Raw genomic sequence first — 14,385 nt, forward strand, 5'->3', positions numbered from 1 at the left:
TATATATATACTTCTTTTCTTCCTCTTATTTCTTCCCTTCTCCTTTCCGGTTGTTGGTTTGTTTAAGCAGACATTTTTAATCTATTCTTTTTACACTTCTTCTGTATCTCTTTCTTCTTTATTTTCCTCTCTCTCTCTGGATTAAGCTGTATAGTTTCTCTGATTCTCTGCCTGGCCAATTTTTTTTTTTTCTTTTCTTTTTATCCCACCCCTGTCATTTCTCTCTTTGTATGGGATAAGGTTTCTTCTACCACCAACCCCCCTTTTTAAATTTTTTCCAGGGTTACTTCAGTGAACAAATCAAAGCATACCTGATGGAGGGTCCAAACCACCACTATGAGTAGAGAGATAAAGCAAAACCAGAGTCACAACAACAGAGAGCATGCAACACAGTCCAAAAGCACCTCCTGAAGGGCCAGGCCCTGGACAGTGTATGACCCCTCTTTAATATAGTAGTGCTCGCAGGGGCAGGACTCATACAGGTCTTTTTTCTTTTTTTTTTATAAAAAAATTTTTTTTTAATGTTTATTTATTTTTGAGACAGAGCATGAGTGGGGGAGGGGCAGAGAGAGAGGGAGACACAAAATCCAAAACAGGCTCCAGGCTCTGAGCTGTCAGCACAGAGCCCGATGCGGGGCTCAAACCCACGAACCATGAGATCATAACTTGAGCCGAAGTCGGACGCTTAACTGACTGAGCCACCCAGGCGCCCCCATACAGGTCTTTTTTCAAAGCAGGGTGATGTATGGGCAAAAATGAAATACAAGTGAATATGAGCAAAATCTCAGGTTTCAGGGATTCAACATTATTGATCAAGGTGTATCTGGATTCTTTATGACATTTCCTATTGGCATCCAGAAATTCGAGAAGGGGACAGAACCAGGAGACTCTTCTTCCTCCTCTTTGTTTTCATGGTATCTTGTCTCGCATGGTTCCCACATGTATCATTTTCATACCCCTGAGCCCAGAAGGAAGGGCCCAAGGGCAACCAGGATTTGAAGGGCACTAAGACCTCCTCCTCAATAGGCCTCTTGTGCCTTGGGTGACAGGTCAGATCCCAAAGCCCAGGGAGGACTTTGCAGTCAGTGAACATTGAACAGTTGCAAGCTTGTCTGACATGGAGTTCTTGAGAAAGCCCCATTGGCCAATACTTCAATACTATGAAGACTAAATAAGCCAATGCATGGGAGGGGTCTAGCACAGGTAAATACTCAAAAGTGGTAGTCTTTGTTACTATATATTCATTATTTCTTTCCAAATGGTGGCTCAGTGTCAAAGCTGGGACTCCAGAGAGGATCCATCACCCCTCAGCCTTGTGTAGGCTCTGGGATTTGGAGGCCAAGGCACAGGCTGACTGGACCTACTTTCCACATGGCCTCCAATAGAGTTTTTCTAAAAATGGAGCTCTAAAGCATATCTCTCATCCTACTTGAAACCCTTCGGTGGCTGCCACTGACCCTGGAATATAGGCAGACAGAGGGGCCCTCTGAATCACTGGGGCCTGGGCAGGGGCCTGAGCAGAGGCAAAGTGAGCAGAGCAACTGAGGACTCTGTCCATCAGGGAAGAGTCTGAGGCCCTGCATGGGTCAGGATTCAGGGTTCAATCCAGGTCTAGAGAAGAATGGAACCAGATTTGGGGAGGCACTTCAGGACCAAAAATGAGGTTCTTCTGTGCCCTAGAGATGGTTCCTGGGTGGGCACACAAGTCAGTCCATGAAACCAGATTCCAGGAGGAGTAAGACTGTTCTGGTTCTGTCCTCTTCTTGAATCCAAATGCCAGTAGGAAATGTAAAGAATCCAACAGAATGACAGCTGGATCAGAGAGTGACCATTGATCCTGGGATGGTGAGGGGGCATTGACCTCTCTCTGTCCCACCACTGTATGTCTATCTTGCCTCCTAGTGTATGAGGAGAAATGTGGCAGCTCCCAAGATGGCTTCAGTGGCTCTTATGAGAAAGAAATTCACTATGGCGCAGTTAAGACACTTTGTGTTGCCTGCGACAGTTCTGTTTGTTTCTCACCATACTAGAAGTGCAGAGGTAAGGCAGGCTCGGGATGAGGATGAGAGCCTATTGGTGTTACAATGATGTCATCAGGGCTGTTTTTGGGTCTCAGCTCTGCCATCCTTGCATGGATGTCCTCCTAAGATGGTTTCCTTCAGAGTGTCAAGATGGCTGCCAGGGAAAATGGCAAATACCTGCCTCCTTGTGAGGATGGGGAAGGGCTGAAGAGACCTCTCCCTGACCATGAAATGTAAGCCTTTCCTCTTAACCTGAGTGGGCAATTTCGGGTACCCCAGACCGATAACAGTTTCCCTCTGGAGCTGGGGGGATCCCAGATCAAATTTAAGACTCATTTCAAAAAGGCAGGAGAGAGCTATGGGTTGGGTAGGCAGGCGACTTCTCTCCATGTTATAACAAATATATACCTCACACTGGCACGTGAGAAGCATTCCCAGGTTTTCAAGACTGTGACATCCTCTGGCTTTTTAAACACCCATGGTAAACTTGAGAGCTCAGCCAGGGTTAGTCTATCTACTTGCCAGAAAAGGGCTCAGAGAGGTTCAGAAACTAACTCAAGGTCACACAGGTGGTAGAGCAGCAGCCGGACTTTCTTTACCGTCCCTGCTCACTCAGAACCTGTTTATGGTCTAGAATCCTGTGGAGGCCCTGAGAGCAAGAGGGAGTCCCATGGGTGATTCAGTTGTTTGTTCTGTATATGGTTGGTATCTAAATACTCTCTCAGAGAGCATCCCACAACATGTGCATCCTAGATCTTAGCTGCCAACCAACCACTCTCTGGCACCCAGCTTTTCCCTGCCCCCATCCCTGCTTCCTACCCACAGGCCCTGCTTTTTCACGTTTTGCCTTCTCACTTCTAGTGCCCTTTGTCCCAAGATTACCCACTATCAGTTAATGACAAAAATCTTCCCAGTGTGGGTATGAGAAGGCAGGGGACAGGGAAAAGAGAGAGAGAAAGGACATTCCTAGGCAGAGAGTCTAGGGCAGCTCCACCCAAGGCAAAATGGCAGTGAAGCCCAGCTAAGCAGATCTGGGCAGATAGGCCCAGCTGTTGCCTGCCAGAATGTTGACTCCTAATGCAAAGGCATTGATTTGTCCATTGGGATATGTGGTTCCTTCTGAGTTTCCCTGGTGATATTTGGTTCAAAGAGATTGGAAACAGGACTTCAGATGATCTGGCTTTCAAAGGAGCCAAGGGTCAGAGTCCATCTGTTGGCTAGTGGGGCTTAACTTTTTCTCCTGAACGGTTGCAGAGGGAAGTGGCCTTTTTCTCCTTCTTGTTCTGTTTTAATGGGCTAACCAGAGCCATGGAATATCCATTCCACCCTTCTGCCTTTGACAAAGCTTCCCTTCCTAGGTGCCAGCAAGAGGCCATGAGCTCCTCCGGCCATTGAAATGCCCACCTCCAGGCCACCTGTTGGAGGTGGCATCAGAGTCTGCCTGAGTGTCTCACTTACAGTGGAGTCTCCCAAACTTGGAGGAGCTCCATCGGGGATGTCTGAGGACCCTGGGGTTTCTCCTGATTTGGGGAATTTCTGTGTCTGTAATAAATGTGAGCCCCAGAGGAGTGGGGAATGCTCTGGAACATAGGGTGGGAGTACTGTGGCTAAGTATAGCTCAGATAACCACTAAGGTCTTGATTCATGTAGGTCTTCTATACCCTTATGTTTTAGAGAAAATGTAGCTGCTTCCTAGCTGATGCCTCTGCAATCCCCTGAACCTGACCCTGAGTAGAGAAAGCAATACTATTTTTTCTAATTATCCTGACATTTCTGACAAGGCTGTTGTTCCTTAAGTCTAAAGGGACTTGAAGTAGCTCTAATCTGGTTGGGCTCATGTCACCTGGTGCTGGCTTCCAGAGTTCCCATTACCTGAATTGCACTAACATTCCCTAAAGTTCATAAGAAGGAGACTCCAGGTCTGTGGTAGAGGGAGAAGGAACTTTGAGAGGATGGTCTTTTAAAAATATTAACTCAATCTTCGCAATCTTGACTTTTTCTGCAAAGAAGCAGGTTTCGTTCAACCCTTCCATGCTTCCTGAGAGAACCAATGTGACTGGGGTAAGGGGAGTGGGTAGAATGAGTCAAACAGGGGCAACACCCCAAAACTGGTCTGCAAAGGAAATCTCACAGACAAATGAAAGTCCTCTGAAGTCTTGGCAAGCAGGGTAAAGCAGATCAGTCCTATACTTGGGTCACAAGACAAATAGAGTCTTCCAATTTATTCTAGATTGTCAGTCATGTGGTCAGTTGCTCTGTATCCTCTGAAAATGTTATAGAAGAATATTAGTCATGCAAGAAAATTTCCCACTAGACGAGCGTCTCATCTTCTGCACCACTGACATTTGGAGCTGGGTAACCTTTGCTGTGGGGCTATCCTATGTGTTGTAGGACATGTAGCAGCAGCCCTGGTTTCCAGCCATCACTAGTACCTCACCCCTAGTTACCAAACCAAAAATGCCTCTAGACATTGCCAAATGTCCCTTGGGGGTCAAAATGGTCCCATTTTGGTTTGAAAAAGTAATAATAGACTATTATTTTGGCCACTAATTACTGTGTGACTGTTACATGCCAGGCAACGTGTTAAGGGCCTTACAGACAGGATCTTGTTTATCTGTGTCTCCTGGGTTACAAGGGCCTTTTATTTTTTTCTTTCAGTATGAGAAACACATAAAGCAACAGGGTCCTGATTTCTCTAGTTAATTTGTGGGTTCTCCCTCTGCCCCAGCCCCACCCAGAGAAAAGTGACCATGTCGGGCTGGGGACAAAGATTAGGGTCCTGGCTGTGTCGCTTCTTAGGGGTGTGGTTTTGGACATCCTTGTCACTCTTTTGGAACCTCATTTATAAAATGAAGATAATAATGTCGTCCTTGAAAGGCTGTGAGGCTTAGAAACAAATTTGTGAGGAGAGGGAACATGCCTGCTTTGCTTATCCCTATCTCCTCATGCCAGGCCACTGGACCTGGTTCACAGTAGATGATCAATGCATGCTCCCTGAATGAATAGGTCAATGAAGAAGAATGCCTGGCATCTATCACAGGCCCTGGCACTTATATGTGCCCCATCAATACTTCCTGTCTGATTGTACGTGTCAGAGGCACTAGCAGGCATCGGATGCTATGAGCAGGACAAAAAATAGAACCGCCTCTGCCCTGCGGAGTTTGTGATCCAGGAGGATGGGAAGTTAGTCATTAAATAATTGCAAGCATGAAAATACCACGAAACAGAGGTTCAGAGTCACCCACACGCTCCCAATCACTTGGACACACACTTACACACAAGCACGCCCGACAGCGGGCGGGTGAGAGCAAATACCTGGTGGCCCAGACTGTGGGAATCTCCAGAGCCAAGGATCTAGGCTCTCGAGAAGCTTTAGAGAAGTGTTCATTGCTTTTTAAGCTTAAAACAGTAAACTTTAATAAAAGAAAACATTTCCATTGAACTTTTAAGTACTAGGAGTTAAAAGTAATTAAGACTAATAAAACAGTCTGTTTTGTTCCAATTCAGTAAGCACTTTCTTTTATTAACCTCACTGTCCATTAAGATTGGGATTCAGGTTTGTCTACATCTGGAAAAGTTCATATTTGCCCAAAGACTGATGGAGGACTGGAGTAAGGCAGCCACTTGCACTGGGAATGACAGCAAAAGACAGGACTCTGTGAGGCTGCACCAAACCCACGGCCCTGTCCATGGCTGTCACCGTGGACACGTTTCACCTCCCTATTCTGCCAAGCCTCAGTTTCCTCATGTGTGAAGAGAGGCTGGTACTACCATGAGGTTGTGTTGAGGATTAAGAGAACTAAGGTACGTGTAGAAAGGCACACCTGATACATCATGTGGCACAAGGAGGGGTCATTTGATGGTGACCCTCTCCCTCTCGGCTTCTGTGTAAGCACTTCCCTGTACTGCATTCCCTCCATATGAAATGCCTAGCATGGTTGTTTCCTGACAGGAGCACAATGTCGCATTCTGTGTCCCTGGCCTCGACAGGATCTCTGATCGGCTGAGTGCATTTTCTGTTGTCGCATTTCAAAGAAGATGGGATTTTGTCCACCTTTCTAGGCCTTGCACTGGGTTCCCCATCATGATCCATGACCGAAGTGATCCAGAAGCATGAGGGGCAACTAAAGTGAGGACCAACCCCAGAAAAATCTATGACCAAATCTTTAAAGTTCTTGAAAATTCTGTTAGTGCATTTCTATTTCATTTTCTCAAGCCCCAGCTTCTAATTGGGTCCACTTACATAACAAGTGTAATCAGTGAGCCAAAATTAAATACCCCCAACCTTTGCCCTTCTAATCAATCACAAGTCATGAGTGAAAAGAGCTGGTTCAAGTGGAAGAATTGGCTCCGGGAGGCCTGCTCTGTCTATCAGTTCTGTCCAGCTCTGCACAGAGGTGGGACCAAACCCCCCAGCCTAGGAGAACGTGAACCAGTCATCTCCAGTGACATCCTGTCTGCAGTGGAATTAGTCTTGAAGGAAATTTAGAGTGAATGCTGACTTAAGAAAAATGCATCCTGGTTTCAGATGATTGGGAAGACATGGCTTTAGAGGTTGCCTGAATATGATAGGTGTCTCCCCTGCCATGAAGCTTCTCCAGAGAGCATGAAACCACTTCTCTTAAGGGGCTCAGGACATGCAGGCCGAGGTCCTGATACAGCCTCCCGAAGAGATGTGTAGGTGGTCTGCACTTGCTTTGGTCACCTGTGGAGATGGACTGGGCTTTGTTGAGAGTGTGCAGGTACAGGTACATAGGTGAATATGCATTCGGAATAAATCATGCTTTGGGGAGCCTGGGTGGCTCAGTCAGTTAAGGGTCCGACTTCGGCTCAGCTCATGATCTCGCAGTCTGAGAGTTCAAGCCCCACATTGGGCTCTGTGCTGATAGCTCAGAGCCTGGAGCCTGCTTGGGATTCTGTGTCTCTGTCCCTCTTTGCCTCTCCCCCACACAGGCTCTGTCTCTGTCTCTCTCTCTCAAAAAAAAAAAAAAGCATTAAAATGAATCATGTTTTAACTGAAAGAAGTAGGGTTTGTCATTGTGCCTGCCAAGCACCTGCAGGTGACTCACCTGGGGGCCTTGTAATAACACAGATTCCTAGGCCCTGCCCATGACGTCAGAGCCACAATCTTGAAGGGGGAGGGAGGCAGGAATCTGTGTTTTTAATCAATTCTCCTGTGATCTTCACATTTGGGGACTGTGTAAGGGATATCAGTGTTTTTAAGTGTTTATTTATTTACCTGGAGAGAGAGAGAGCAAGAAAGGAGGAGGGGAGCAGAGAGAGAGGGAGACACAGAATCCCAAGCAGACTCCATGCTGTCAGTGCAGAGCCCGATGCAGGGCTTGAACTCACAAACCATGAGGTCATAACCTGAGCTGGAAACAAGAGTCAGACGCTTAATAGACGGAGCCACCCATGTGCCCCGGGGAAGTCAGTATCAAAATGCTTAGAAAGCAAGAGTTTTAATGAAGGGATCACTACCTCAGCACACATGTATGTATAAATCAATGGGACTGGGGAAGAGAATGAGTACTGACTACGGTTTTAGGTTCTGTGCTAAGCTCTTGCCCAATCTCGCTACTCTTTGTGACGCAGGCTCCATAGTCTTTATTCCTGACTCCACAGAAGGAGAAACAGAGGCTGCACCCCTGTCCAGCCGAGCAGGGTCTGAACTAAGGGCTGAGGCCAAAGCCCACATTTCAGCAACTCAGTGCTCCCCATTTGTGAACTGGGGTTTTCAGTGGGCAGGCTTTTTTAACTTTCAAGCTCAGGCCCCATGGTTCATAGATCAGCACATCCTCCCTCAGGACATCTCTAGAGGCTGGGGTTTGAGGTTCTGAGAGTCTTTCCCAACAGCCCGTATGGGGCTATATGCCTCAGTGTAAGATGGGTTTTCAAAGGTGACTCTTTCCACTCTGTCCCTAAACAGACTTGTCCGTGTGCTGGGGGAAAGCATTGTCGTCATGATTTAGTCTTGAAATCGGCTGAGGGAACAGAAACACGAGAGGCAGGACTTGCCCCATCTCGCCCACAGTGAGTGAGGGACATGGGGACAGGCCCTGGCCCACAACATCTGCCCAGCTTTGAAATGAATACCTCAAATTCGACCATTTCTGCGTGCCACTTTCTTTGTTGAAAAAAGGAGCAGTAGAATGAATGGAGCCACTGTTGGTCTTTTGTGCCACAGGGAAACTAATCAGTTAACTCTTCACTTGTGGAAAAGGTACGCTGAGAAAATCCCCCTTGGAAATGGGAGTTTTAAATTACATTGTTTGTTATCTGTCATCGAAAAAGTGGTCTGCACATGTAAGGAACAAGTTGGTGTTTCCAAAACACTGTCCAGGAGTGAAACACTGTGGGTAAAGGGGTCCCAGGGCTTAAGGCCCAGCTTCTTTGCCTCAGGACTTGTCAGAGCTTTAAAAACAGGAATTCTCACGAGTTTCTAAGAAGGAGATATGGTTGTCATCATTTCCAAAGTTCATTTGACCATCAACTTCTTCACAGAATCTCGGGGGGCTAACATCCCCTGGAATACACTTTGAAGAAGCTAGGACTGAAAGTTACTAGTAATTAGAATCCCTGCCATGGACAGAATACCTGATAGCTCGTCTCAATGGGCTTTCAGATGGATCTTGTTCTCTAGGGCTTTCTTGAAGGACAAAGAAGAGGGTGATTTGAGGCTGTTTTGGACAAGGGTGAAACTAGGAGGGGGCATCAAAAGGGGGACCTGGGGCTCCTGGAGAAGCTCCAGGGGGGCTGGGGACAAAGAGCTTGCTTCATCAGTCCCTGCACTTGGAGACAGGCCTGTAGCTCCTCAGGAAGCTCCCCTCTTCCCTAGAGCATGTGGGAAGACCCCCACCCCCACCCAGGCAGCATGACGCTCCATCCAGGCACTTCTCTGTCTTTCCTGGGGCAGGAACATGGCGTGGCTGTTGGGGAGGACAGATTGCCAGGAGGCCTGTGGCATGGATGCCTGGTCAAGGGCTTAGGCCAAGGCTGGCCCTGGGCCACGTGGCCAGATTACAACTTTTCTCTCCCGCCTTGATTCCATTTAGGCTGCTCAGGATCGATGAATGTTCTGTTCATTCAAGTCACACCCGAGTGTGCCAACACCACGTGCTACTGCTCTGGGGATAAACCTGCTTTTCGAAGATAATGCTTACCTAATGGTGGAATTCTAGGCTCTGCTACAAAATGGGGAGAAAAATGGCTTTGAGCTATGGGGCTTTCTCAGGACCCCATGAATGATCCACCATAAATCTGTTCCTATTGACTACCATGCTGTTCCAGGTGCACTATTCCATTGATTGGTACATCCAGCAGGAAAATACAATTCAGCTCAGAGTAACAAACCTAATATTCTGGAAGTACCAGGAGGCCTTGGGGGTTCCGAGCCATCCCTACTTAGTATCCACTCATCTGGGCCCCTGGGATGTGGAGGGAGTAGCTCTAAATAATGATCAGAGCTAGCAGGAACTTCATTCTTACCATGTATCAGGTTCCCTTCCAAGCACTCTGTACGCAATAGCTTGCTTAATGCTCACATTAACCCCATGGAGGAGATGCTATTTTGTCTTCTCCATTTTATAGAACAGAAAAACATGGATAGAAAGGCCAATGAGGGGCTCCTTGGTGGCTTAGTCATTTAAGCATCTGACTCTTGTTTTCAGCTCGGGTCACAATCTTATGGTTCATGAGTTTGGGCCCCATATTGGGCTCCGTGCTGACAATGTGGAACCTACTTGGGATTCTCTCTCTCTCCCTCTCTCTCTACCCCCCCATCTCTCTCTCTCTCTTTCAAAATAAAGATATAAACTTCAAAAAAAAAAAAAAAAAAGAAAAAGAAAAGTCAATGAAGTTCCCATGGTTACCTAGCTAAGAAGTGGAGAAGCAAAACTTGAACTCAGGCTTCCTAGAAGTGCTTAGCAAGTCCTCTGCAGGGGTGCCATTTTGCCCATAGATGAAGGGCAGAGGGCTGTCCTGGGCCAAGAGCAGCTGGTACTGAAGATCTGCAGAGGCCCTTAGAAGTAGCTGGGCCCATGTTGCTGAAGGCAAAGTGCAAACTGGAAGCCATCTGCATTCTTAAAATAGAGAATCTTGGAGAAATGAATGTACTATCCGAAGGAATGAATCACAAAGGGCAATGTTCAAGAATTAGTAGGGGATGCTGATGTCAGCCAGGGAATGTTTCTGAGTAAAGTAATTCCCCCAAACAAATGAACAAAAAACAAATAAAATGAAACCAAAAAATAAACAACAACTACCACAACAAAAGCTACACAGAAAACCACCATGTGGGCAATCACACTTTTGCCTGTGGATAAAACTGAGAGTTCTAGAAATAAAGGGAGATAGATATAAAGGGTTTCAAAGTATGGGAGTGATTTTTGTTTTTTCATTTAATGCCAGGTTTCAACGAAGGAAGTATATATTTGTCAACTGTTAACACACTCATTCTGTTTTAAAACCCATCCAGATGCCTTACTGGGCTCTGTTAGGAGGGGAGGGTCCCCATGGCTGCTTCCCTAAGCCCACAGAGAACCCATGTGGGAAGTGTGGAGCACGTGCTCAGCAGGCCCCCTCGTGGGCCATTACTTCTTCTTGAACACCTGATGGCACACCTGGTCACCGCAGGTCAGCTCCTGCAAGGTTAGAAAGTGGGTGAAGTGACTAGCAAGCCAGGCCTTCCTATGCACGCCCCTCCCCTTGCCCCCGCCTCTTGGTGTCTGGGAGTTGGGGTGGTGGGGGAAGCTGGAATAAAGAGGACACTTAGTCATTCTGGGCAAAGTGCATCTCATAGAGCCAATCAGCTGGCATGCCCTGCAGGTAGCAGTAATTTGATTTTGACACTTGAATTGAGCTTGAACAACTATAAAAATGAAAAATGCAAAGAAATTACCCTCTTGGGCGGGATTTTTCCTACTCCCGTGATTAAAGCAACATCTCCTAATTTATAAAAGGCAGTGAAGCCACAAAGAAGGAAGGGATCTAGTGGGGAAAAGCATTTGGAAGGCAAGGGCCTGGGAATATGCTGGCTGGTGGGGTGTCACTCCATCCTGGGGGCTTTCTGGCCTCTGGGGATTAGAATGTGGGTTGGCGACATCACAGGCAAGGACAGGGCATGGGCTGCAGAAGGGCTCCCCCCAGGCCTGCCTATGCAGACCAAATGCTGCTTTTCATCTAGACAGAGGGAACCCCCAGGCCTTATCCTCACCTCATGACTCCTTGAGGGAGGAGGGAAAGATATGAGTGTGGGGACGGCCACAAAATCATTGCAGTTGACAATGAATCCATTGTCTTAGCCACAGGGACCATTGGGGATTGTACTACAATTAAAAAAATCCATCATCCAAACCAGAGCAGGTAGGGAAAACCATCAACGGAAAACACGGTGAATGCCTCCCATTTATCACCAGTTGACACTGCCTCCAAAATAAAGATCTCAGGTGAGGCAGAGCCCGCCTGTGAAGGGCACCATGGTGACCTGAATACCGACACTGGAGCCAGGCACCCGCTTGACTCCACAGGTGAATGAATGATTGAATGAATGAAGAGCCATTTGACAAATGAGTGACTGAATGTGTAAAGCAGTGAAAGATTTTCCCCTACATGAATGCCGGATGCATAAATTTCCTTGAAGGTTGAAGACTGAAAAATTAAGCTATCTAGACACATAATTCATTTCAGGAGATCAGCAATTGTTCCTACTGCTCTGTTCTAATACCAAGTTTACCTAAAATAGTTCAGGATCAGGTGGGCACACCTGATGATGAGAGGGTAATGCTTGTGGTCTGTGAGATGGTTTCCCAAGCCCACCTGCCCCTGTCCACCCTACTCCCACCACTCTTCTTCCCTGGCTCACCTAATGGTGAGGCCTGGACTTCCCCTCCCTTGGGGCGTCTTAATTCTGTGCCTCCCATTTCTCTTCAGCTGGTCTTTAGCAGGTTCCCTGCATTTCTCCCTGGATCTTGGCTTCCTAACTCAGCATTTTGAACTTTCACTTTAATCGCTGCCGTTCACAGAAACAGCGATATAGATTTCTTCCTGGAGTCCCCTGAGCCAGATGGGAATGGCTTTCTGACTATATGACCACACGCATTTGGCTGGAGCTCAGGGGAGGAGTGCAGGGCCGTTTTTCTTGTCAAAGCACCTGGCGCGGCGAACCTGTCATGTGTGGAAGCGTGTGGAAGGGAGCCGGGCAGACCCCGGGACTTACCAGGTGCAGCTTGTCCCCCTCAACCCACTGCCTCCAGCCGCGGTTCTCCTTCTCCCCCTTCTGCACGCATACCAGGACATCGCCTTCCCAGGTGATCAGCGTCTGCAATGACAGGTTCCCAGGCGAATCAAATGTATGGTCTTGATGGGGACCAAGCAAGCCTAAACCCGCAGCTGCACTTCCCCCGGCCATAGCCAGCCTCCCGCTTGCCCACGGGGCAGAGCCCTCAGCTTCTGCCAAGCCAAGATCTGCCAGACTCACTTTCCACATATACCCACCATTCCCACCAAACCGGCTTATTGGAGCTGGTTCTCTTTTAAAGAATTCTACTCTCTCATTTTACCATGCTGTGAAGATAGCATTTCAAATCAGTGGGGGAAAAGATGATGCATTTGACTATGTAAGGATGTAAACTTTGTGGAAGGGGAAAATAGCGTAATGTCAACAGATGAGTAACAAACTGGGAAAAATAACTGTAACACATACCAAAGACCTGACTTCCTTATATATAAAGGGCTCCTGTAAATCAATAAGAAAAAGATCATTCACCTAATAGGAAATTTTAAAAAGGATGCAGCCAACAGCTTACAAGGAGAAAAAAAACAAACCAGCAGATGGCTTTTGCCCATAAGAAAACATATTCAAACCTACTCATAATAGGAGAAATGCAAATTAAGGCTGGTGTTTTTTCAGATACAATTCATCATATGGTCAAAGATCAAAGGGTCTGATAACACACTGAGTTGGAGGAAGTGTAGAGAAGCAGGCACCTCCGTAAACGGCTGGTGGGTATAGAAATTGGTATGAGTCCTTTTGCAGGGCAATTTTATATTACCTTTTGAAATATGGCATTGTGTATACTCCTTGACCTAGAAATTCTGCTTCTGGGAATTTTCCTACAGAAGCTACATTGTGAGGACTGCCTGTTGGAGGGCAATAATACATGCAGAGAAGCTACCTAACTAGCAGGGGCCACAACAGATGGCTTCAGTGCCATCCTCATCATCCAGAAGCAGGAGGGTGGACCTTCCCCTGGTCCTGGGTTTCCTCCAGGAAGCAATGCAGACTGGTTAGTAAAACAGGAGCAGCAGCAGAGATTCAGAGCTCATGTTGGACAGCCAGGCTGAGCAGACCAGTAGGTTGCAGAAGCCATAAACCTGCTGAATTCCAAGAGGCTCAAACTCCTGTGCATGGGGTGCCTGGGTCGCTCAACTGGCTGAGCGTCCAACTCTTGATTTCCGCTCAGGCCATGATCTCACGGTTCATGAGTTCGAGCCCTGCGTCGGGCTGTGTGCTGATGGTGTGCAGTCTGCTTGGAATTCTCTTCCCTCTCTCTCTGCCCCTCCCCCGCTCACACTGTCTCCCTCTCAAAAAAAAAAAAAAAAAAAAAAAAGAAACAAAAAACTCCTGTGCACACACTTATAAATTTTACACCCCGCAACTCCTCTGCCCTCTGTTTCCCTTTTATTTCTCCTGGTACCTGCCTCAGGACGATTCGTACCAGCCCTAGGTGGTTCTCTAGGGCCACGCACCTCTGAGCTCAGATTAGGACTGCACATGCACCTCCTGAGAGAATGATGTCACTCCCATGCAGGCAGTGGTTTTGTGTCGGTACTGTCCTTTCTCAGGGATGGCCCTGATGCCAGCTGGTTTTCTTCTAAGTATGTACAATCAGTAGTACACCTCTATGAGCAATATTATGCCAAGGCCCAGACGTTTACTTTTCTATCTTACAAGCTTAGTTGGTGACAAACTGACCTGTGTTTATTTAGTCACTGTCCTTTGCACATTTAGGTCTATTTTTTGGTACGGATTTTCTTTCTACAGATTGTTAAGTCTACCTATTTCTAAAATATTTGACCTTGACCAATTATATATTTAATGTACAATTTTATTCCTCCTCATTTTACTCCTCAACACAATGCAGTGTTGTTTGTTACAGCAAATGTCTGGAAGCCTCATCAATTCTGTCAGTGGGTGGCTGGTTAAATATGTGCGGTTCATCCATGCTGTGCAGCCCTTGAAAGGAGGAGGCAGCTCTCTACTTATGGAGGAGGGCAGTCTCCATAGTGCACAGTTAAGTCAAGAAAGCAAAGAGCAGGGCCACGTGCATAAAACAAGGGGGGTGGGTGCATGCCTGCATATGTT

At 47.0% G+C, this 14,385-nt stretch overlaps 1 protein-coding gene across 3 annotated transcripts in view; it reads right to left on the reverse strand.

Annotated features, from left to right (window-relative positions):
* Positions 1-10,402: 10,402 nt before the first annotated feature.
* Positions 10,403-14,385, reverse strand: part of RBP2 (retinol binding protein 2) — a 67,257-nt gene continuing 63,274 nt past the window's right edge. For all 3 annotated transcript variants that reach the window (XM_086674403.1, XM_025912957.2, XM_086674404.1), the window contains 2 exons: positions 12,238-12,339; positions 10,403-10,663 (listed from right to left, as the gene is read on the reverse strand). In XM_086674403.1, coding sequence (XP_086530529.1) covers positions 10,613-10,663; positions 12,238-12,339 — 153 coding nt within the window. In that variant the 3' untranslated portion in view covers positions 10,403-10,612. The remainder of the gene's footprint in view (positions 10,664-12,237; positions 12,340-14,385) is intronic.

Source organism: Puma concolor, chromosome C2 (assembly GCF_028749965.1).
Source record: "Puma concolor isolate L17-30 chromosome C2, mPumCon1.1.hap2, whole genome shotgun sequence".
NCBI lineage: Eukaryota > Metazoa > Chordata > Mammalia > Carnivora > Felidae > Puma > Puma concolor.